This window comes from Asterias amurensis, chromosome 15 (genome assembly GCF_032118995.1).
Source record: "Asterias amurensis chromosome 15, ASM3211899v1".
NCBI classification, from domain to species: domain Eukaryota; kingdom Metazoa; phylum Echinodermata; class Asteroidea; order Forcipulatida; family Asteriidae; genus Asterias; species Asterias amurensis.
The window spans coordinates 9,522,858-9,547,650 of record NC_092662.1 but is presented as its reverse complement, the minus strand read 5'-3'; the positions used below and the strand labels follow the sequence as shown (position 1 = coordinate 9,547,650).

Genomic DNA, 24,793 nt, shown 5'->3' with positions numbered 1-24,793 from the left:
TTAATGTGTGAGAATTATTTTATTTTCCTTGTTGCTTTTCTGTTTTTTCACTTTCTGCATTATACATCATTGTTTTGGGTAGATTGAATGTGGATTGATGGAACCCATCTGTTATGGAGTCGGTACAAATGACATTAAAATTCAGCTCTGACAATTGTGTGCATGGATTCTGACCATTCCAGTTCTGACTTTGTAACAGAAGAACTCGCCAATAGCTACCACTGTTGGCAACACTGCCCTCTTTGAAGGATTTCTGCAGCTATTCTCGCACAGCAAACTTTCTCATGGGATAAAGGCGCTCTTTCCGTTGTTGCTTCCTGGTTTTTCTCTTGAGTTCACCCTTAGTAAGAGCACGTCGCTTGGCTCTGGTGAGCTTACGGCGCAGATCAAGGGGCTTGTACTTCGCATTTTTGTAAAACTTGCGGAGATTTTCCTTCTGGGTTTCATGGATGACTGTCAGGACACGAGCAATGCCTTTGCGAACCACTCGGCTGTGGAGAAATACACAAATAAGGGTCTATTGTTAAAAAATTATCCTTGTTCTTATTACTTCAACTCTCTTCGTATCAGACTACAGTGCATGGGCTAAGAGTTCCAAGATACAAACCAGTTTGTTACCATTTGTCCTTCTGAATGTAAACATATTTTCTATTGCAATAAAGCAGCAAGAACTGGCAAAAATGCTTTCAATTACTCAAATGAACACTGCCTTCAGATCAGTACTTTTGGCTATAAAAAGTAATTATTTTGAGATGAGTACGGTTCAAAAGTTAAAAGGGAATTTGGTAAATTTGCTTCATTTCATTGTTAAATCTGCCATTTGTTTGTGGAAGATGTTAAACACTTTTCAAGTCTTGAAGACGCAGTTATAAAATAACAGTTTTAAAACAAGAATACAAAAGGGGGAAAAATAAAAGAAATTAACAAATTGAACAACTGAGCCATCTCCAGATGGAGTGCTCAACTTCTGACAGTGAAAGGTAAAACCCCCAAATTTGTTAAGTTGTTATAAAATCTGAACACAAGCCATATATAAAAATAACACTCTAATTCAGTGACACATTGCGATTGTGACTGATGATTTTTGTATGTTTTAGTGGTGGGTTCGTGTATATTTGCAGTTTTTGTCGTTTTGACAGGGAATGCATTTGGGTATGTGTTTAGCGGAAGGGTGACCAATGAGTCAAATGTGATGATTGTGTCAGTAGATATGCAAATGGTAGAATGACACTATGAGGATTTGTTATAGATCCTCTTCTTATGATTAGAATGATTAATGCATTGGTTCAGGAAATCTGTAGTTTTGGGTAAATGTGATGTCTTTTTCATAGCTATTGTGTATTTGAGTACTCAGGACTGGCAAGTATCCATTTATTATGGCCCCTTATCAAGGTTGGCTGGTTCACACTTAAATTTCCCAGAAACCTTTCCTAAATGCTGAAGAATCCAGCAGTACCAGGACAATCTGTGCAAACAAATCTGTGCTTCTTAAATCTGTTGCGCTCATCTGATGCAACACACAAGGATGTCAAGATGCTCACTGCCAATAGACAAACTTTCTAATGACCTGCCAAATCTCTTATTAATAACTAATAATAAATTAATTACTTAATCATAACAAATTAAAAATACAAAATGAGATCTTACATTTTGCAGAGCTTTGAAGCCTGTCCACCGGTGACCTTGGCAACTCTCAGCTGAGACAATTCTTGTTTAAGCTGCTTAAGCTGGTCTTCCAAATCTTCCTTCTTTTTGCCTCGAAGCTCATGTGCCTTTATCTTCGTCTGTAAGAAGTGGCATTTTAAACATTAAAATTAGGGACTAGACTGATATGCTCAAACGATGTTTTTTTTTTAAATGTTTCATCAATCATAGAAGAAAAAATATTACTATACCTCATACATATTCATGACCGAGAGTCAAGTTCTCACTGGCCCATTCATCACGTGCCAGGTGCTATTTTTATTTTTTACCAAGCGCGCACTTGAGTAATCCTGCACATGGTAAATACGCATGACAAGTAGAATATCACCCGGGCAGCCTGGGCACTACTCTACTAGTCATGCGCATTTACCATGTGCGACTGGTTAGCCCAGGCAGTGGTCTACTTATCATGTGCTTTACAATCAAGAACTGTTTTGTACATACGCACTAGGCCTGGGCGAATTATTCGAATATCCGGTTAATGGCGAATAGGTTTTCCTATCCGTAACCGCGAATGCCTTTTTTTTTCTAACCGGATATCCGCATAGGGCGCGAATAACTATTTATAAACCGGATAGTTCTGTAATTACAACCAAGTAACCGGATATTCTTTAATATCCGAATTTCCGCGGACGTCGGGCGACAACTGATTTGAATGTTTTGTCTGAATCCTTATGAAACTTCTATTAAGACAGCATAAAACAGCATAAACTAAGTATTTAACTATGCTCACCTCCGTGAAGAGTTAAAACAATGACATTTCTGACGTAATTTGTTCAAAGATTACAAAAGTTTTCCTTCACGTAGAGTCAATCACGATCAAAAGAAAAAGCAAATCGCCATCTTTAAATTAGATCCGGTCATTTTTATGAATGAACCGAGTGACACTGTCTAAAACTAATATCAATCCGCCCATAAGATCTCATTCACAAACGAACAGCGCCCTCTAGCGGCGAAAAAAACTATTCGAATATCCGGTTAATTTCGGATAGTTGGCCGGCGGTATCCGAATAACAAAATTTCACTATTCACCCAGCACTAATACGCACAAATATTGTCAAACATCCAACACATGAACATTAACAGTTCATTTTGTTGCACAGTCACAGTAATTTCCCCTTGCTCCAAATCATATTGCCCTGGTAACTGAATGTGTATTAAGTATGGCAAAACAATAACGTGGTTTATTTTTGGTGACTAGCCGATATGATTATGAGCTCCCCTCCTCAGTGTTGGAAGTTGACAAACTAAAACCTTCAGCGAACCTTGGGGAGCTAATATTAATACCAATGGTTCACCCCCAAACCATATTTCTATAATAGCAACACCAAAACGAGCAAGCAATTTCATGGGCTCGCACTAAAAGTTTACAACTGCCAAGGCCTGACGACAGCTGCCAACAACAAATTTTAAATGCACCTTAAATTTAACACAATGTATGAACAAAAAAAATGTATGAGTCATATGTATCCAAATTATCTTCATTCTGTTTAAAAAGTTCCATTTTTATTTGTAAAAGTACTGTCCCACTTGTTGTCTTTCGGCAAAGAAACTACAAATCCCTTTACTTTCACCCTCAAATAATTTGATTAGAAGGGGTAGCTGTCAGCTTAGCCCTATATAGGACTCTTTCTCTGTACACAGGAACCGAGTCCTAACTATTGAGGCCCGTTTCTAGGGCGGAAAAATTTCACAGCTTCGTAACTTAAATCTTACCTGCAACAAGCCACTAATTTCAACAGATTCACATTCCATGGCGGCATACATTTTTCTGCGGTGGGTTTTGGTCCTCGTATTTTCCTCACAAATCCGTCATTTTCGTGAAATAATGCAGCTTCCAACGTTAAAAAATTCCTGTTTCGATCGTTTTCTCACAGTGTTGTCTGTCGTCGTGCGTACGCGTATACATTCGCGTGCAAGACGCATGATGCAAGCTTAGACGCATGAATTCTTGGTCACCGTATCTTGACTGCACAGCGTTAACAACACAATTCAAAATTTGCGTGTCGTGCGTCTTGCGTACACACGGCAGACTGTGAGAGTACGAACAAAAATGGGAATTCCTTACCGTTGGGAGCTGCATTATTTCATGAAAATGACGGATTTTTGAAGAGTATATGACGATCAAAACCCACCGCAGAAAAACATGCTGCCGTGGAATGTGAATCTGTTGAAATTGGTGCTTTCTTGCAGGTAAGATTTGAGTTGTAAAGCTGTGAAATTTTTCCGCCCCAGAAATGCACCCTGATGTCCAGGACGTCACTGTAGTACAAAACGAAAGTGTAAGGCCACCAGGGCTACTGTCAGCTATGAGTCGGACAACTTCGTGACCTTCTCCATCACAGCCCAACATCCCGCCGAGCACAATGCAAAATCCACGGCGCGTGAGCTCACTCAAACCTCAGTAATTTACGTAGTCTAGTCATACTCTCAAAAGAAACCTATTTTGTAGTAGAATACTGGGAACATCAAACAGCAAATGTGATTTAAATCAATGTAACGATATTCAACTTTATAAAAAGGGCTCTGTTTTTCTAAAAGCGTTATTTATTGAAAATTCGAGTCTTCCCATGTCTTAACTGTGTAGCTGTGTTTTTCTATACCCACTAGGTCACGTGATCACATGTAAACATTGGCAGCGCAATCGGTCTATTATTATTTTGTTGGGACCATTATTTTGTTGTTGGGCTAAACCATTCTGTAAAAGGGGTGTTACAATGTTGCAGTACTGCAGTGCTTGCGCGCCATTATGAGTGAGCGCCGTGCAATGCAAACAGACAGCGCGCACACGCACTGCAACATTGTAACACCCATTTTACAGAATGGTTTAGTCCAACAACAAAATAATGCGATCGTAAAGTGATGCGACAGGTTTAAAATATGAACCTGGGAATTCGCTCCAGGATCTTGTAAGTTTTTGTCCATTTTTCTTCGAAATATTTCCTAAATGGTGTTTTGAGTATTATGGCAGGCTGCATTAGACATTGCGGATTAAGTTCGTACACTCAGAATTCGTGTCATGATTTTTGAAAGTGGTAAAAATGGGGCAAATCTGGTAGAAAATGTATGTGTTGGACCAGCTTAAATGTTGTCGCTCATGCTCAAACCTATTTCGTACCCTCCGGCCTGGCAGCCGTCGGGATCATGGAGGGTTACGTTATCGCAACTAGCCCTAAATATGAGACCCCTATAAAGGTTCACACACAGGGGAGCCAGATAACTTTCCATATGGCGCCACCACTTTTTCACTCATTTTTACAAAAAGAGATATGTCAATCAGGTAAATTATATATCCTAGTGTCATGTGTTTTCAGTAGGACAACAGTAAACATTTTCACTATCAAAAACTAAATATTTTTTTTTCAAATCATCTATCCAATTTTTTAACAATAACACTTACACTTCATGGTGTGTTTAAATTTTTAAAGTTTTGGTTTTACGTTGCGAGAGACAGTCCGCCATTAACAGTGCTTATGCATGCACGACATTGGAGCAATGTCATGTTTTCACACCTTTCATTGGTTGGTATTTTATTGAATATTCAGAAGCTAGTATGGCGTGCAAAATAAATAAAAAATATTATTCAATTACTACTCAACAAATTTAATTACATTTTTGTCCTAAGGCATTTTGGCTACTATATTAGAATCCAGAGATATCATAAGTAGTGCTGGGCGAATAGTGAAATTTTGTTATTCGGATACGGCTGGCCAACTATCCGAAATTAACCGGATATTCGAATAGTTTTTTTGCCGCTAGAGGGCGCTGTCCGTTTGTGAATGAGATCTTATGGGCGGATTGATATTAGTTTTAGACAGTGTCACTCAGTTCATTCATAAAAATGACCGGATCTAATTTAAAGATGGCGATTTGCTTTTTCTTTTGATCGTGATTGACTCTACGTGAAGGAAAACTTTTGTAACTTTGACCAAATTACGTCAGAAATGTCATTGTTTTAACTCTTCACGGAGGTGAGCATAGTTAAATACTTGATTTATGCTGTTTTATGCTGTCTTAATAGAAGTTTCATAAGGATTCAGACAAAACATTCAAATCAGTTGTCGCCCGACGTCCGCGGAAATTCGGATATTAAAGAATATCCGGTTACTCGGTTGTAATTACAGAATTATTCGGTTTGTAAATAGGTATTCGCGCCCTATGCGGATATCCGGTTAAGAAAAAAACGGCATTCGCGGTTACGGATAGGAAAACCTATTCGCCATTAACCGGATATTCGAATAATTCGCCCAGGCCTAATCATAAGGAAGTAAAACACCCCACCCCCCTTGAAACACACACACTTCATAACAATCCGTTTTCCCCCATTTCAGACCAGTTATGTTTAGTTTCAGGAGATAAGAAACCAATCTATGATATTTTCTCTTTAATGTAGACTTAATATTTATTACGCTTATCGGAATTTATTACAGTATGCAGTAAATCAAAAAAAGTTTTTTTTAGTCATTTTCACTTAAAATATTTTAATAATTTCCCCATATTGGCACACCATAGAATCCCAAATAGTAACCACCATACGTGATCCATCTAGTGACTAAAGCAGAATGAAACTCAATCTAGCAGATAGTAATTTTGTTTTGACATTTTGAGGTTGGATGATGTTTCTTTGACTCATTTGAATGTTGGCATAATAATGCACTTTAGTGATTGGTACCAAAAATCAATCATTTTTTAAATGTTTGAGCATAACCAACGACAGGAAACTTTTTTCTCAGCATGATTAAGCCTGATGAAAATACAGACTGTGAGTAAACTGCATAGCTTCCGTCACCGGTGCAGCTTGCACAATCTCGCGGTAAACGGGAATCAAAACATATGAGGGTCGATAACATATGAGGGTCGATAACGTATGACGCTACGAATGATACTATATTGTTTTATTTCGAATGAAAAAGTGGTGGCGCCATACGGAAACTTTTCCGGGGAGCCTTGTTTCTAGAAGTAGGAAAACCCAACGTGTGTTTGCAATCGGAATATGTGTTCACCTCCTGTTGGAGAGATATAGGCGTATGGCCAAAAGTTGAACGAGCTGGGTGTCCATCGTGTTTAGTTAGCACTATTAGTAATGTATTTATGGGGCTAGCACTCGCTCACGCGAAACAAAACGAAATAAAATAAACAGCATCATCATACCTTGTCAAAAATGTTATACACTGAAATAATTCTTACGATATAAAGTTTTTTGTGACGACCAATTAGTATGGAATTCGAAAAGTAACATAGAATCCACACATATGGTCGACATTTGACGATGGAAAGAGATTATTAACCCTTGTATTACAATACTAACCATCTTGAATGGCGATGTTGTCTGAAAAGAACGTATACTGTCACGACAGGCTCCCAAACGTTTTCTCCACAGAGACCCGCAGTAAAGAGCTCGTTTTCACAAAAGATACACAAGCGGGCTCTAACTATTTACGAATTAGTCTGGTTTACATTTCCACGCGGTTTACTTTACCTTAAGTATGGGGAAGGAGTCAGACGTTAATGCTACTTACTAGTCATTGCATGGGTTGAGGCAAGCATTGACACCGCTTTACACCTAGGCTTAAAAAAACATTTAAATGAGGAAGTAACTTGAGCGAGCAGTAGAGGGGACTAACTAGCTGCATAAGTGCAATCCTCAACTACAACTGCATGCCGTGACTGTTCTGTTTTTACACTTGTACTACTTTGCCTAACTTCGCTGTTTGGGTGGAAGAAGTCATTGTGGAAAAAACCGGATCAGGATCAGAGTCTGCTGAAATCCTACAAGTTTGTTTTTCAACGAACATAAAGCATGTCTAAAAACACCGGGAGAACCCAGTTTCGGAATGTTGACGTCGACCAATTTGACGAAAACAACTTTCAAGATGACCAAACAGACGAGGAAGTGAAGGGACCGGATGAGGCTGAAGTGCAGAACTTTCTGAGCAAATATCCTTTGAATTGATGTGAACAAAATTAGTTATTAAAAAGTCTGCATGTAGATTTTAAATCCTTTTTTCACACATTATAATTTTGTCTGATCATTTCCAACCACGGGGCCACGCCTCCCTTTATTAATTTGATTGAATTGTCATGGTCTTAGTCTATCGATGGTGGTAGCCCAGCAATAATTGGTCAAATCATGGAGGTCTATTGCTACCTCCATTGTCCAATCCACTCCGTATCTTAGGCCGGCCCCAGGGAGGCCCCAGCACAGATAACTTTCCGTATGGCGCCACCACTTTTTCACTCATTTTTACAAAAAGGGATATCTCATTGAGGTAAATTAGATACTATCCTGGTACTCCTAGAACTATTTCGGTTTCGTCCGCGTCCGGCTATCGACTTATCGTCTCCCGAAATGGGGGAAAACGGATTGTTATGAAGTGTGTGTGTTTCAAGGGGGTGGGGTGTTTTACTTTCATGCTTTTATGATATCTCTGGATTCTAATATAGTAGCCAAAATGCCTTAGGACAAAAATGTAATTAAATTTGTTGAGTAGTAATTGAATAATATTTTTGATTCATTTTGCACGCCATACTAGCGTCTGAATATTCAATAAAATACCAACCAACCAATGAAAGGTGTGAAAACATATGACGTTGCTCCAATGTGGTGCATGCATTTATAAGCACTGTTAATGCCGGACTGTCTCTCGCAACATAAAACCAAAACTTTAAAAATTTAAACACACCATGAAGTGTTAGTGTTATTGTTAAAAAATTGGAAAGATGAATTGAAAAAAAAAAATTAGTTTTTGATTGTGAAAATTTTTCCTGTTATCATGGTTTTCCTACTGAAAACACATCACACCAGGATGTATTATTTCATATCGAATGAAAAAGTGGTGGCGCCATACGGAAATTTTTCCCCCAGCACTATTGATATCAAAATCTTTCGTTTTATTTTTGTTGGGTTCCCGGTTCCCTTAACATGCTTAATCACTTATCAATAATGGTTCGTTTCAATTGCTACAATAGACCGATCCAGTATGCTCCGCCCATGACGCACGTATGAGCAAGAACATGGGCTCTCCAATGCCTTTCTGCACAACTCAGCCGCGCGCGCCAAGATACGCACACGCATGTCAGACCTTATTTGTCGGACCTTCGTTGTGTTGTGATTGGTCAATACGCAATGGGGCGGAGCTTAGTGGATCGGTCTATTGAAAGAACTAGACTAGTTATGAGAACATGTGTACTGTGTGCGAAAACGAGCAAGTTGTTGAGAAAGTGCACCTTCAAAATTCATTTGATTTTTACTCAAGGTGTGATGTTTGTTTGAACAAATGTAGCCGTAGGGCTATCTACAACTTCAGAAGCATTAGATCGGAAAGTTTTATGATGCAGATCAGTGCAGATCAGGGTTTTTTTGTTTTTGTTTTTTTAAGCATAAGATTTTTAGGTAAAAACAAAGAAAATTTTAAGCTTGCATTGTCAAGCTTTATACCCTACCAGGGCTAGGCACTCAGCAGGTTTGGATATAATATTATTATATGCATTCTGAGAAACATTTCATTTCAAAGTTCTCAATCTCAATTATGTAAAAATACATCACTTGTTATCCCCCAAATTTGGATAAAGAGGAATTATTTTTCCTGTGTGACAAACAATATTCGCTCTGAACTTTGGCTATGGCTGGGTGATACCCAAAAAAAATCGACCACTTTTTAAAATAAATTAGTGATAGTCCGGACGATCAATCTTTCGAAACAATGGCTGCTACCATAACTTCTACCGGTAGAAGTGTGGACCTTATTGTTGTCTACAGACCCCCTGGGCACCAATATCCTTTTGCCAACTTTGTGGACGAGTTTACACCCCTTCTCGAAGATTCTACCTTAAAGTGTACTCCGCTTGTAATAACTGGTGACCTGAACATTCGTTTTGATAATGTATCGGCTCCTAACACCAAACGCTTCAATGACTTGCTTGTCGGTTATGGTCTCAGGCAGAGAATCTTGTCGCCGACCCATGACCATGGTCACATTCTTGATGTTTTCATCGTACGCATTGCTGACGGCAATTTCTTCTCTGACCTTGATGTTGTTCCTGGCATTTCTGACCACTCTGCCATCGTAGGCCAGTTACACATGGAAAAGCCACGCCCCGTGTGTCGAACAAAAGTCCTGAGAAACATCAAAGCCATTGATAGACTTTCCTTCGCTGCGGATGTTCAACAGAGTAACATTATAGCGAGCTGTTCTGATGGGAATGGGATTGCCAATCTGATTGATTGCTATAATTCCACCCTTAAAACTTTACTGGATGTGCATGCTCCTGCTAAATCTCGCCCCGTCAAGTTTCGCCATCATGCCCCATGGTACAACCCCACTGTTACCGTCGAGAAACGAAAACGGAGACAACTGGAAAAAAGGTGGCGATCCTCTGGATTGGAGGTGGATCGTGACCTTTACCGCAAGCAACGTCAGCACGTCAGTTCCCTCAACTGCAAGTATAAACATGCCTATTATAATGAAGTTGTTGATGACTGTGGAAATGACACAAAACGTCTGTTTCGTGTGGCTAATCAACTTCTTAATCGCAAGCAAGCTTCTCCACTTCCTACTCACAGTTGCAGTATATCTCTTGCTCGGCTCTTTGGTGAGTTCTTCACAAACAAGATCGATTCTATATGCACCAGTCTATCTCCTGACGTCTCGCAACGACCTTCTAGAACAATTACAGTTTTTGATTCCTTTGAGCCTACTTCTACAGAGGAAATTGAGTCTCTCATTCATCACACTCCTGCAAAATCTTGTGACTTGGACCCCAACCCCACTATGTTGTTGAAAGATTGTTCTCATATATTTGCACCCATTGTTGCGGAGATTGTTAATTTGAGTATGAACAATGGTGTTGTTCCTGCAGCTCTCAAGCTAGCCTACATTCATCCTACACTCAAAAAAATCGTCTTTAAATCCTGAATTGCTCAAAAACTACCGTCCTATCTCGAAGAGGTTGATAGTATAAAACATTGTGAGAAACAGCTCCCTCTGAAGTGACCTAGTCTTCGAGAAAGAAGTAATTTTCCACGAATTTGATTTTGAGACCTCAGATTTAGAATTTGAGGTCTCGAAATCAAGCATCTGAAAGCACACAACTTTGTGTAACCATGGTACAACAAGGATGTTTTTTCTTTCATTATTATCTCGCAACTTCGACGACCGATTAAGCTCAAATTTTCACAGGTTTGTTATTTTAGGCATATGTTGAGATACACCAAATGTGAAGACTAGTCTTTGACACTTACCAATAGTGTCCAGTGTCTTTAAGCAGGGCAACCTCATTCCCAGATTGTTATTATTAAGTATCAATTTTGATGGTGCACTTCTGATTGATGGGAAGGAGGTTGGCCTGAACTCTAGAACAGTTGTGTTTGTGAAGACTTTTTGATAGAGTAAATGATTTGTATAAATACATGATTCAATTATGCCAATGAATACCATAGACAGAATCAAGTTCAGTTTGTTTCAGTGTTATGTTCTTAACTGTATGATGGCAGCACAAAGAGCTATGAAGATGCATTGAAAGCTGTGTTAAGAAATCCTCCAATAGGCTCCAAGAATCAAGCTGTTAAGGTAGGTAATCATATGTGCACTTTAGTATCAGGGCCCAATTCATAGCGCTGCTTAACGGTAAGCGAATTTTTGTGCTTACTGTAGCAGAAAAAAATAAGTGCTAGCTTATTTCACAGGTTAGCAGGAAAATTAGGTGACCATAATTGCACATTCAACGTAGATTTGCATTGTGATGTCATTTGTTTTTGTGCAGTAAGCACCAGAAGGTTAGCACGCCTTTTCATGTGCTTACGGTTAGCAGCGCTATGAATTGGGACTCCTACAGTAAGCACAAAATTCTGATTTTGCTGAGAAGCACTGGCACACCAGCATGTATGCTCTGATTAAAAAGAAGCCATGGAATGTCCATGAACCATTTGAAACTTTAACTTATGACTGTGGAGTGTTTGATCTGGGATGCAGTTTGCATCTTAGGGTTTGATTTGAGGATCTGTTCAGCAGTAGTAGTAGTCCCCACCTCAAGGTTTGAACATTCACCTTTTTATGTCTCAACCTCATCATCATCATGCTGGTTCACTTTGTCTTTGGGCATCATACCTATCCTGTTGCTGATAGGTCATAGGTCACAGCCACTCAAACAAAATTTTAATATCCATTTCATGCTTTGTTAATTTTCATGTGTCAGCTTGAATTTCTCGAAAAACAAAGACTTTTTTGTTAGACAAGTCAAACCGTGGGTGCAAACTCCTCATATTTATTTGGATGAACTTTACGACATTTTGTGCAATGTGCAATTGGAATAAATTGTAATATTATGTACATGCGCATATTTACAGACTTCTTGTGTGTTCCCCACATTAAGGCATACACAAACTACACATGCATGCTATTATGTAAGCCTGGGACGAAGTTTACACCTCATCCATTGTCTGTACGAAGTAGAAACAGAAATAAGCTAAATATACCATTCAGCACAAGGTCCATAACCAAAGCAGAAAAACCTGCATCGGTCAATCATTATTCTTGTATTTGAACAAATGTTAAATTAAGAGAGTGCTGTATATTTTTATATATATTTTGTTTTACATATGAACAGTCATTCTAAAAAGGGGGGGTGGGGTGTAAAGTTGTGATTTATAAAATATACAACTTGATTGACTTAGTTTGCTCATTTTCTGGTTTGTTAAAATGAAAATGAAATACCCATTCAGATCAAGATCATGATCATGTAGGTTGCTAGAATGCATGATTTTGTTTTGCAGGATAAAGCCTTCAATCTTGTCATGAGGGTGCTGACAGCTTTTAAAACCACTGATGTCGAGAAAGTAGTGAATAGCCTGGATAATGATACCATTGACATTCTCATGAAGTATATCTACAAGGGATTCTCATCTCCAACAGAAAACAGCAGTGCCATTTTACTGACATGGCATGAGAAGGTATATATATTTAATTTGTGACTTAAAGCTAGCTAGGGCTTTAACATTGCACACAGGAAATGATTTGTCTGGAGTGCATCAGTTTGAAAAGTTGTTGTCTTTGTTTGTTTGTTTGTTTGTTTGTTTGTTTGTTTGTTTGTTTGTTTGTTTGTTTGTTTGTTCGTTGTTCGTTTGTTTGTTTGTTCGTTTGTTCGTTTGTTCGTTCGTTCGTTCGTTTCGTTCGTTTGTTCGTTCGTTCGTTTGTTCGTTTGTTCGTTTGTTCGTTTGTTCGTTTGTTCGTTTGTTCGTTTGTTCGTTTGTTCGTTTGTTCGTTTGTTCGTTTGTTCGTTTGTTCGTTTGTTCGTTTGTTCGTTTGTTCGTTTGTTCGTTTGTTCGTTTGTTCGTTTGTTCGTTTGTTCGTTGGTTCGTTGGTTCGTTGGTTCGTTGGTTCGTTGGTTCGTTCGTTCGTTCGTTCGTTCGTTCGTTGGTTCGTTGGTTCGTTGGTTCGTTGGTTCGTTGGTTCGTTGGTTCGTTCGTTCGTTCGTTCGTTCGTTCGTTCCGTCGTTCGTCCGTTCGTCCGTTCGTCCGTTCGTCCGTTCGTCCGTTCGTCCGTTCGTCCGTTCGTTCGTTCGTTCGTTCAATGGTTCGTTGGTTCGTTGGTTCGTTGGTTCGTTGGTTCGTTGGTTCGTTGGTTCGTTGGTTCGTTTGTTCGTTTGTTCGTATGTTCGTTTGTTCGTATGTTCGTTCGTTCGTTCGTTCGTTCGTTCGTTCGTTCGTTCGTTCGTTCGTTCGTAGTTCGTCCGTTCGTCCGTTCGTCCGTTCGTCCGTTCGTCCGTTCGTCGTTCGTTCGTTCAATGGTTCGTTGGTTCGTTGGTTCGTTGGTTCGTTGGTTCGTTGGTTCGTTGGTTCGTTGGTTCGTTTGTTCGTTTGTTCGTATGTTCGTTTGTTCGTATGTTCGTTTGTTCGTTTGTTCGTTTGTTCGTTTGTTCGTTTGTTCGTTTGTTCGTTTGTTCGTTTGTTCGTTCGTTGGTTGGTTCGTTTGTTGGTTGGTTCGTTTGTTGGTTGGTTCGTTCGTTGGTTCGTTCGTTGGTTCGTTCGTTGGTTCGTTCGTTCGTTCGTTCGTTTGTTCGTTTGTGGGTTTTTTGTTATTTTTTTTGTTGGGGGGGAGGGGGTTGATGTGGTGTTTCTTTGGGGGGGGACTGGGAGGCATTATTTTGACTGTGCAAGGGGTTAGAATAAAAATATGAATGCCCTGTTAACATGAACATATACTGCCATTATTTTGACAGATCCAAGTTTTGTTGGCTTATTGGGTTACATTGCACGTGTATGTGAAGCTTAAAGCTGTAAAAGTGTAGGAAGTAGACTAGTGCATGTTTACGCTTCAGGATTAAACCTTACAATGAACTCCTTTTTGTCTACAGACCAATCCGACAAAAAATAATTTGGTAGCGCCCTCTATTGAAAAATTAACAACTGCAGTGTCTTTTTGTGCATAAACTAGGCACTGAAGACACCGCAGCAAGTGACGCGCAATGCTTAACACTTGCGCGCCTGGGCGCGTCGGATTTGTCTATACATGTATCTGGTAAACTGTTTGTTAGTATGCTTTTTGTAAAGTGGCCTACTGGGCTTCATGTAGTAAACTCTGTATTTTACTTGCCTTTAGGAAGTTTTAGTAGTATCTCACATGGCAAGTTGAGTACAAGTTAAGTACTGGTGTTTACAAGCCTACGACAATTTTGTTTTCAAGACAATGTATGCTGGACTAGCTGGAACCTAATAATTCTATTACACATTTTAATCAATTTATTCAGTAATTGTTTAAATGGTGTTTCTTGTTAAATGATTTGCCCTTGTGCTTTAAATACTCATAAATCATACATGTATTTTGTGTCTGTGTTTTATTTATAGGTATATGCTGTTGGTGGTCTGGGAACTATTGTAAGAGTGCTTACTGATAGGAAAGGCATCTAATTGTGCAGACTCCAGATTTTTCAGCTTTATGCAGTGGCAAGATAATTGATAAATAATGTATGCATGTATGCCCATGTATAAACAAATTTTGCTATAGCCCGAAACATGTACTACACGTGCACACATACTACTATATCCTATGTTTTTTTTTTGGTAGTTCATGTTTTTGTTTTATTTCTATAGTTTTATTTATTAATTTCACTGATCAAGGCTGAGGCAAACTGAAAGAAAGGGAGCTCCATTAATTACCCCAGAAAACATTTTTTAAGGAGTTTTTAAAGAGCCGCACCACTAACAACAGTACGTGTATATTGAACTCACATTGGATCTAAAAGGGTTTATGCATTGGTGTTTGTTTATCGGTTAAAGTAAAAATGCACAACTAAAACTCTTACATAAATTTCAACCATGGTTGAATTTTGAAAATCTCAATCATACAAAGCTCCATCAAATAAAACTCCATATGGGCCCACAAAGGTCTCGAAATATTGAGACTTGCACAGTCTATACCAACCACGTACAAGGTCTTGGTGGGCTTCAATTCTACAACTGTTAATTTAATCCCCCATGTAGAAAGGAAAGGTAGAAATTTAATCTGAAAATGCCCTCTAATTGCTAAACATTTAATGGACTTACATACCGATTTTAATTGAATTATTTAAAAAAAATCAGTTACACCGTGTACACAAACAAAATAAATGTTTACAATGCAGATATGAAAACCCTGTTTTATAGAATGTCAAAAACCTGTGTGTAGTAGTTTGAAAGTGTTCAAATTGTTTTATTAGTCAGGCAGGAAAATGTAAGGACAATTTCGACCAATTTTATTTCCCCAAAACATACACTATGTATCACTTAGTAGATGATGAGGTAGCATGATTTATGTATTATACAAGTAAAGTAATCTGCATTGCTGAGGTATAATGACTCGCTCTACATGTACTTATTCCAGAGTTACTTTTGAAATCCATTTTCATGTAGGTGAATACATGCTTTATTAGACTGATGAACTTATTTTGTATTAGAGTACAGTTCGTTTCTAGGTTAGAAGCTTCAATATTGGCCAACTTGATCAATTGTTGATAGAGTTCTTTTTTAATTAATTTGTGGGGCTTTAGCTAGAGGTAGTTGTCAAATACCATTATTCTCACTTGGTGTATCCCAACACATAAAATAAAACACATGTGAATTTTGGGGCTCAATTGGGCATTGACTTGCAAGAGAATAGTGAAAGAAAAAACACCCTTGTTGCACTACCGTGTGTGCTTTCAGCAGATGCATAATAAAAGGCATCAGCTGAAGTCTTTTATTATTTGAGCGAGAAATTACCTCAAAAGCTATGTTACTTCAGAGGGAGCCGTTTCTCACAATATTTTTATACCATTAACAGTTGTTCGTTACCAACTACGTTTTTATGCTAACAATTTGGGCTCAACAGCAAGTCCTCTTTCACTTTTTCACTTTGAAAATAAGGATCGATATAGCATGGCAATGTATTTATAATAAGCAATTGTTTTGAGTAAATACCAATAGTGTTACAGTGCCTAAAGGGCTGATTCAACCGTACCCCGATTCCTACCAAAACATGTACATTGTTCAATCATTTTGATAAAAAGTATGCAATCTTTCACTCTTTCACTGTGAAAATAAGAATCGATAGCATGGCAATTTGGCACAATATACCGTACATGTTGGTCTACAGTATTTCAAACTGCTGAGTAATAAAAATGGAAGTAACAACCACTTTATCAATACTTATGTTGCCTCTCCATGACTATTATATAAAATAATGATTGTGCAAAAGTATTGATTTAAAATGTGGTGGACATGGGGATGTGTGTGTATTCGTTGAACCATTGGAAAGATGAACAAATAACTCACATTTTGCACATATTATCAAAGTGTTATTAAGATGATCATTGATTGTGGTAAACTTCATTTTGATATAAATTTTGTGTCTGAGATCCTCAGTTTTTTTTTTAAAAGGGTTGAATTAAAGGAACACTTTGCCTTGGATCGGTCAAGTTTGTCTTTGAAAAGCTTTTGTAACGTTTGTTATAAAATGTATATGATTAGAAAGATATTTTAAAAGTAGAATATAATGATCCACACAAATTTTCCTCGAAATTGCGTGGTTTTCCTTTTACTTTGCGAACTTACACGGTCGGCCATTATGGGATCAAAAATTTGACTCCCATGAATGGCCGACCGTGTTAGTCGACAAGGTAAAAGCAAAACCACACAATTTCGAGTCATACTTGTGTGGATCATTATATTGTACTTTTAAAATATCTTTCTAATCATATGCATTTCATAACAAACGGTTACATACGCTTTTCAAAGACCAACTCGCCCGAACCAAGGCAACGTGGTCCTTTAACGGTGGATTTCACCCGTACAAGTTTCTTTTTAACTGAATGAGGTTTGTTGTTGTAGTGGCGCTGAATTTAGGTACAAAAATCTTCATTGTTTTATAAGTTTCGTCACGGTGGACTTTCCTATCATGATTGTTTAGGCGCTATACAAATCAAGGCTGTTTTGCGCTGTCCCCTTTGCATAATGGGAGTCGAGTGGGGCACCATTTTGACACTAGAAGAAGAGGACGGAGTTTAATTTCAACATAACAACTAATACAGAAATTAGTTTCCATTGACCCATAAAATAGGCCTAGAGAGGAAAAAAACAATGAATTATCGTCAAAGTTCAACAATTATTTACAGGTAAGCTGAAAAACAGGATATGTGTGACGAAGGATCGCCTATGACAGGTTTTTACAGGGAACCCAAAGTCAAGATTGATCGGTGGTTGTTCTGTAATAAAGAAATCGGATGTTGACAAAAAAAGAGACCACAGAGTCACTTGCTTAGCGGCTAGATCAAACAAAGTTCCACAATTACCGGAATGTCATAACAGAAAAGGACTAGCAGCGGGGTACTCCCTCAGAAGTTTGAACTTTAAAAAAACTTAAAGGGATTTTTGTTTTGTTTAATACTTTTGTAATTGTGGGCTGTGAGAAAACTCAAAACGAAATTACGATTTGTAGGCCTATAGCGTTTCGATGTTTGTCGCCATAGGCTACTTCGTCCTAATAGTCCAGCTGCTAAGGCCCATATGTGGACAAATTGTGCACTTTGTGGTAAAAGCATGAAACTTCCTACAGTCGTTATATACACCCTAAAGATCATTTTAAGACTTGGACCCATCTTGGACCTCACCCATTTTAGGGGTGGGGCTACGTTTTAAGAAAGTGGGGGGTAAAAAATTTAATATGTCAGTTTTGACTATTTGAAAAACATTTCGGCTAATTTTTTAGACTAAAATACATGATAACAGTTCAATAATTATTTGAAAATTAATAACTGTCTTGAATTCTGCCCATTTTGTGGGCGGAGTCATATTTTTAAGAAAGAAGGGGGGTAAAAATGTAATAATGTTAATTTTGACTAAATTTACTTTTCTCTGCTCTTTCTTTTAGACTAAAATACATGATGACAGTTCAATAATTATTTTAAAATTAATAACTGTCTTGATTTCTGCCCCTTTAGTGGGCGGAGTCATATTTGTAAGAAAGTGGGGGGGGGGGCAGAAAAAATGTAATAAGTTAATTTTGACTAAATTATTTGCTTTTCTCTGCTCATTCACAGCTTTTATACTAAAATACATAATAACAGTAAAATAGTTATTTAAAAATTAATTACTGTCTTCCCCCCCCCCCCCTTGTGTGGGGGGAGTCACATTTTTTGAAAGTGGGGATAAAATAAAACCATTTCTAGCCCCTTGGTTGTTGTACTGTACATGCAAAACCGTGTAAATACATGTATAGACATTTAATTACAATATTTCTACATTTTAAGTTGCAGTAACAGTGTTTACATTTTACTCACAGCACTTCTTTGCTCCCTCTTGAGATATTGAATATTCTTACACAGTTTTTGCCTCTCCAAATTCCCACAAGAGCTCATTGGAACTGATGATGTGGCCCGACTCTACCCATCAGCCCCAAAAAATGTTATACAGATACCTCAACCAGCAACACCCAAGCATCAAGTTCACCGTGTTCACCATGGGACAAGGGCAGTCTGGCAATAGCTGTCTATGCCTGATCCCAACCACAAAGAAACAAGATAATTGCTGTTATGCTCTACCCGACTTTGTTTTTCATTGTTCATAAGTAGAAACATTGTTTTAATTGGGATGGGGGAAAGCAAAACAATGTGAAGACGAACCACACTGAGTGTGCGGTGCAATAGGCCTACTACAACCAAGGCGTTTTGAATTTGATTTAGGCGAAAAGTACTTTGCACAAGTTCCGTGGAAAATAAATTATTATGCAATGTTTGAATTCGATAAACTCGGACCAGATATTTCTTTTGTTTTGAATATTGCGTCTGTCTAGAACAGGCGGAGGCTAGAACATCGTTGAAGTTATGAGTGTGAGGAACTATTTCCCGGGGGAAGAATTAGAGGTCCATTCTCCGTCCAATCCCCGTGCCTGATGAGGAGAATAGACTTCGCATTAGTGATCGGAACCAGCCCGTCTTGGAAAGGCCCATGTGCTTTCAACAACTGTGTCTAAAAAATGTGAAAAAAGAAAAGAAACTTTTCGGGGTCTACTAAACTGTTCTTAATCAACAATGAGCAATTCAAAAGCGATTTAGCAATATTGAACACCTAACAGTTCCCGAGTTCAATTTGTAGCCTGTTTGTTCATCACGCGGCGGTTCACATCGCTGAGGGAGGACACTATTCATTGCTCACTCCGGGAAGCAATTTTTTTTCTGCAGTTTAACATTTCCATCCTTAAAAAAATCCTGAAACCGTCACGGATGAGTGATGGGCCTAAGTTTTGCCTTTATCGTTTCCAAAGTTGTTTGTTGTAGTTAGGCCTATAACCAGATACTTCTCAGAACTTCACGCCGGGTGATCTGCCAACAATCCCCCAGTGTGGGCTTAGGCTGTAGGCCCACACGCAGTGGAAACAAAAGCTGTTTAGGTGCGGATAAATCCGCCGAGTTACACGCGTCTTCCTATATGATAATTTATCCTGGCGACAGGCGATGTTCTTGTATTCTATATTGAAGTGGGTCACGATTCCAAGCATTGGTAATCGGCAGGGCCTCAACTTTTTGTTCTTTTCTACGGGTACAAAAGTTTCGAGACGTTCTGTGGGTCCTGCGCTGGTGCGCCTTGCTGTGTAGCGCGCCCTCTTGATTATTTTTAAGGAGGGTGAGCCAGCCTCGTCTGTGGGGACGAGCGAAATAGCGTCGTAGACGCTGTACGATCATTGGTGTAAACACGGTTGGAAAGCATGGGGACGAGGTTGCGTCTTGGGCTGCTTTGGGAAAATGGCGCATGAATTTGACGTCGTTAACGTGGCTTGGGAGACTGTCACAGGCAGTTTGTGTGCACAGTTTAAGAAGGTAAGCAGTATTTAAAAGCATGTTCAAATGTTAATTAATAATAATAGAACAAAAGTATCGAAGTGCTTGAAACGGAATGAGATGGAATGGGAGTGTGACCTGTGTACTATCGTGGTGTCATGTGTTTTCAGTAGGATGATAACAGGAAAATTGTTCACAATCAAAAACTAAATGTTTTTTTAATTTAAATCATCTATCCAACCTTTTAAAGGGACACACCGGCTCATCGTTTACGCAATTCAGGGTTGTAGAATCATAAATAATGTTTTTACAGATGGTTGCTGTGAAAAAAAATCATCAAAATGTCACGTAATTAGCGAAAAATGATTTAAAAACCCAAATAAAGCGGTAATAAAGGTAAAAGGCCAGCGTATCGTAGCGTCACACGTTATCGACCCTTACTCCTAGAACTTTTTCGGTTTCGTCCGGCTATCGTCTCCCGTAACCTCATAGACGAACATCTGTCACGCGTTTAACGACCAATGGTTCAATGAATTTTTGAATCTGAAATCTCTCTTTTTTTTTTTTTTTTAATCTCACCAAAATTAGGCTCTTTGTGTCCTTTGATATCTCAATGTGCCGGGGGGCGACCAGAGAATCCACTCCGCAATCTCAAAAAAATTTTAAAATGATAAATTCTTACCGTAATTTCGGATTCCCCATCTACTGAGCGTGTTACTCCTCTGCTAACAATTCTGAAAATTACCCGACCTCATTTTGCGAGAGTGCGTCACGAAAGGGCGGGTATGATCCGTGATTTGTGTACAAAACATACACGGAACCACGAAGCTGGGACAGGGTACCAGTATGTACACGGCCGGCTGTGCGCAAAAATTTCTGATTCAAAAACTCATTGAACCATGGGTCATTAAACGCGTGACAGATGTTCGTCTATGAGGTTACGGGAGACGATAGCAAGACGAAACCGAAATAGTTCTAGGAGTAATCGACCCTCATATGTTTTCGGTCCCCAACTTTGATTCCCGTTTACCGCGAGATTGTGCAAGCTGCACCGGTGACAGAAGCTATGCAGTTTACTCACGGTCTGTATTTTCATCAGGCTTAATCATACTGAGAATAAAGTTTCCTGTCGTTGGTTATGCTCAAACATTTATAAAATGATTGATTTTTTGTACTAATCACTAGTGCATTTTTATGCCTACATTCAAACGAGTCAAAGAAACATCATCCAACCTCAAATCTCAAAACAAAATTACTATCTGCTAGATGAGTTTCATTCTGCTTTAGTCACTGGATGGATCACGTGAGGTGGTTACTATTTGGGATTCTATCGTGTGGAAAATATTAAAATGTTTTAAGTGAAAATGACAAAATTTATTTTTTTGATTTACTGCATACTGTAATAAATTCCGATAAGCGTAATAAATATTAAGTCTTTAGATGTTAAAGAGAAAATATCATAGATCATAGATTGGTTTCTTATCTCCTGAAACCAAACATTACTGGTCTGAAATGGGGGAAAACGGATTTTTATGAAGTGTGTGTGCTTCAAGGGGGATGGGGTGTTTTACTTTCATGCCTTATGATATCTCTGGATTCTAATATAGTAGCCATAATGCCTTAGGACAAAAATGTAATTAAATTTGTTAAGTAGTAATTGAAAAATATGTTTGATTTATTTTGCACGCCATACTAGCTTCTGAATATTCAATAAAATACCAACCAATGAAATGTGTGAAAACATATGACGTTGCTCCAATGTCGTGCATGCATAAGCACTGTTAATGGTGGACTGTCTCTCGCAACGTAAAACCAAAACTTTAAAAATTCCAACACACCATGAAGTGTAAGTGTTATTGTTAAAAAATTTGATAGATGATTTGAATTTTTTTTTATTTGAATCCCAAGTTTTTGATTGGGGGGGGGGGGAATTGACATGTGAAAGTGTATAATTTTTGATCACAGCATAACTAACCTAAATGATGTATAGGCCTATGGATTGTATATAAGCGTAGAGCTGCGTAGCTTGGAACGAAACCATATCTTTTGGAACGTAAGCGTATCTTGGAACGTAAGCGTAGCTGGGTATCTTGGAACGTAAATGTAAAGCTGCGAATGGAACGTAAGCGTAACTTGACTCAGGATTGAAAGCGTACCTTTTGTTATTATAGCGTAACTTGAAGAAACGTAAGAGTATTTTGTAATGTAAGCATAGCTGAGAAGTTGTGTAGCTTAGAACTTAACCTTATCTTTTGGAACGTAAGCATATCTTGGAACGCAAGCGTAGCTGGGTATCTTGGAACGTAAACGTACATGTAGCTGCGTATGGAATGTAAGCGAAACTTGACACAGGATTGAAAGCGTACCTTTTGTAATTATAGCGTAACTTGAGAAGGAACGTAAGCAAAACTTGGAATGTAAGCGTAGCTTGGAACGTCATATCTTGGAAGGTAAGCGTAGCTGTATCTTGGAATGTAAACGCAGCTGCATATGGAACGTAAGCGTAGCTCGACTCGGGCTTGAAATGTACCTTTTGATATTATAGCGTAACTTGAAGGCACAAAAGCGTAACTGAGTAGCTGCGTAGCTTGGAACGTAACCAAATAATACCTCAACAATCTCAAAAATAACACTTCATTCACAGAATAAAAAAAAAAATTGACAAAATTATGCTTTCAGGGAATTTTTTTAAATCATTTTTTTCCCCAACCTGTTAGGCTATACAAAATCAGTATTCACCTGTTCTTTTTTCGATCGGGGGCTCCGTTTTTTTGTTTCCTATTTTTCTTCTTCATAAAACATTTTTTAAAGGGACACACCGGCTCACCGTTTACGCAATTTAGGGGTGTAGAATCATAAATAATGTTTTTATAGATGGTTGCTGTAAAAAAAAATCATCAAAATGTCACGTATTTAGTGAAAAATGATTTGAAAAAACCAAAGCGGTAAAAGGCCAGCGTATTTGTGTTTCCAGCCGTTGCAACTGTCAAATCTTTGTGACATTGTCGCACAATGTTGTAAGTAGACTGGTGCTTCGTTTATAGCAACGTTTTACTATGACGCAGCATAAGGATCCAGTCTATCCATACAACCAGCATAAACGGATCACATGCAAATCCTTCGACGATGGAGGTAGACCTTCGTGCTTCGACGTACATCCAAAGATCGCCACGAAGCACACAAAGAAACTAACCCAGAATATGATGGGACAGGGACAAGTAAATAAAGCAATCCTGGCCCCAGTAAACTATACATACATGTACATGTACTACTGCACAGCCATGATGCAGTTTGGAATGCGATCGTGGCGGTACGTGCTCCCGACGTGACAGGACCCAATTTCATAATGCCTTCATAGTGTTTCAAAATTTGATTAGCACAAAATAGTATTGCAAAGCTGAAACTGATTACCACGCAAATTTTAATTAAATTGGAAACTTTTTGGCTGGTGCCCGACTAAATTTTTAAACATTAAAGAAAATTTGTAAGCAGTATTTTCTGCTAAACAGATGAAACTGATCAATGGGCCCTGTTCACAATGAAGGATTTTTTTTTTACCTCGGGGGGGGGGGGGGGGGGGTGCATCTTGAGGGATTCAAAAGCGTCCTTGTGAGAATGTATTTTGAAACGTAAGCGTAGCTGCCAATCTTGAAACGTAAGCCTAGCTCGACTCGGGATTGAAAGCGTACTTTTTGTTATTATAGCGTAACTTGAAGGAACGTAAGCAAAACTTGGAATGTAAGCGTAGCCGAGTAGCTGTGTAGCTTAGAAGGTAACCTTATCTTTTGGAACATAAGCATATCTTGGAACGTAAGCGTAGCTTGACTCGGGCTTGAAAACGTACCTGTTGATATTATAGCGTAACTTGAAGGAACGTAAGCGTAGCTGATAGCTGCGTAGCTTGGAACAGAACCAAATAATACCTCAACAATCTCAAAAATAACACTTCATTCACAGAGTAAAAAAAAAAAATTTTTTTGACAAAATAATGCTTTGATGAAATTTTGTAAATCATTATTTTTGTTTGAACCTTTTACAAAATTCTTATTCACCTGTCCTTGTTTACGATCGGGGCTCCGTTTATTGTTATCCTTTTTTCTTCTCTGTAAAACATTTTTTAAGCTACTCACACAATAACATTGTCAATAAAAATTATAACAAAATGCGGTATTCCTAAGTTTTGACCGTAATCAATTTTTTTTTATTACCTGAAAACTCCTAACAAAAAGAAACTAGGAGCCATGAAACAAAACAGAGCATTATGCGATCGTAAGAAATAACGGACTGACAAACCCACGATGACAAACATGTACTTTGATGTCTGGCTCCCAACCCCTCCCAAGCTAACGGCGAGACCCGCACGCTTGGAGTTCATAGCGCCTGGGATTACACCTACAGCCCCCCACGAGACACGGCATGTGCGGTACGGTATATGCCCCGAGGCTTAAGTTCTGATTGCTCCACGCCGTGGGGCCATATAACAAGCTTCCGTTACACGGACTCTTTGAATGCGAATCTTACGTTAGATTTTTCACCATTATTTACATTTTGTAGCGATAATTTGAATACATGATCTTTTTCGTCAATTATTCGTTAATAATTTTGTAAAAAAAAGATTTAAATTTGGTTAAGTAAGTTACTTTTAGACGGCTGGAAGTAAAACTATCCCGGAAGGTCACGTGATTGTTTGTACCACTTTTTGGTTAGAACAATCACGCGACCTGCGTTTTTGTCTTAAAATGCTCAAAAACGGCCAAATTTGATGATTTTTTTGTTAGGGACTGTTCTTCTTCATTCCTGGAAG

At 38.5% G+C, this 24,793-nt stretch overlaps 3 protein-coding genes across 3 annotated transcripts in view; 2 read left to right on the top strand and 1 right to left on the bottom strand.

Moving 5' to 3' along the window:
• On the bottom strand, positions 1–7,162 carry LOC139948253 (large ribosomal subunit protein uL29-like). Its single transcript, XM_071946346.1, has 3 exons — positions 7,013–7,162; positions 1,648–1,784; positions 1–491 (listed from the first exon to the last, which is right to left on the bottom strand). Exons 1-3 carry the CDS (start codon positions 7,013–7,015, stop codon positions 260–262), a joined length of 372 nt encoding a protein of 123 aa, XP_071802447.1. The 5' UTR covers positions 7,016–7,162; the 3' UTR covers positions 1–259.
• Positions 7,163–7,295: 133 nt separating this feature from the next.
• LOC139948268 (actin-related protein 2/3 complex subunit 5-B-like) lies at positions 7,296–16,362 on the top strand. The gene is made up of 4 exons (XM_071946369.1): positions 7,296–7,642; positions 11,202–11,273; positions 12,476–12,652; positions 14,546–16,362. Exons 1-4 carry the CDS (start codon positions 7,505–7,507, stop codon positions 14,606–14,608), a joined length of 450 nt encoding a protein of 149 aa, XP_071802470.1. The 5' UTR covers positions 7,296–7,504; the 3' UTR covers positions 14,609–16,362.
• Positions 16,363–19,926: 3,564 nt separating this feature from the next.
• The window catches only part of LOC139948329 (anaphase-promoting complex subunit 2-like), a 31,373-nt gene continuing 26,506 nt past the window's right edge, over positions 19,927–24,793 (top strand). Inside the window, exon 1 of the mRNA XM_071946462.1 lies at positions 19,927–20,028. Coding sequence (XP_071802563.1) covers positions 19,954–20,028 — 75 coding nt within the window. The 5' untranslated portion in view covers positions 19,927–19,953. The remainder of the gene's footprint in view (positions 20,029–24,793) is intronic.

Excerpts from the sequence above, each read along its gene's own strand:
- LOC139948253 (XM_071946346.1), bottom strand. Across the intron at positions 492-1,647 it reads GCTTCAAAGCTCTGCAAAAT|CCGAGTGGTTCGCAAAGGCA; the intron begins GTAAGATCTCAT and ends ATTTCTCCACAG.
- LOC139948268 (XM_071946369.1), top strand. The coding sequence starts at position 7,505 with ATGTCTAAAAACACCGGGAGAACCCAGTTTCGGAATGTTGACGTCGAC. Across the intron at positions 7,643-11,201 it reads TGCAGAACTTTCTGAGCAAA|AAGAGCTATGAAGATGCATT; the intron begins TATCCTTTGAAT and ends GATGGCAGCACA. Across the intron at positions 11,274-12,475 it reads CCAAGAATCAAGCTGTTAAG|GATAAAGCCTTCAATCTTGT; the intron begins GTAGGTAATCAT and ends TTTGTTTTGCAG.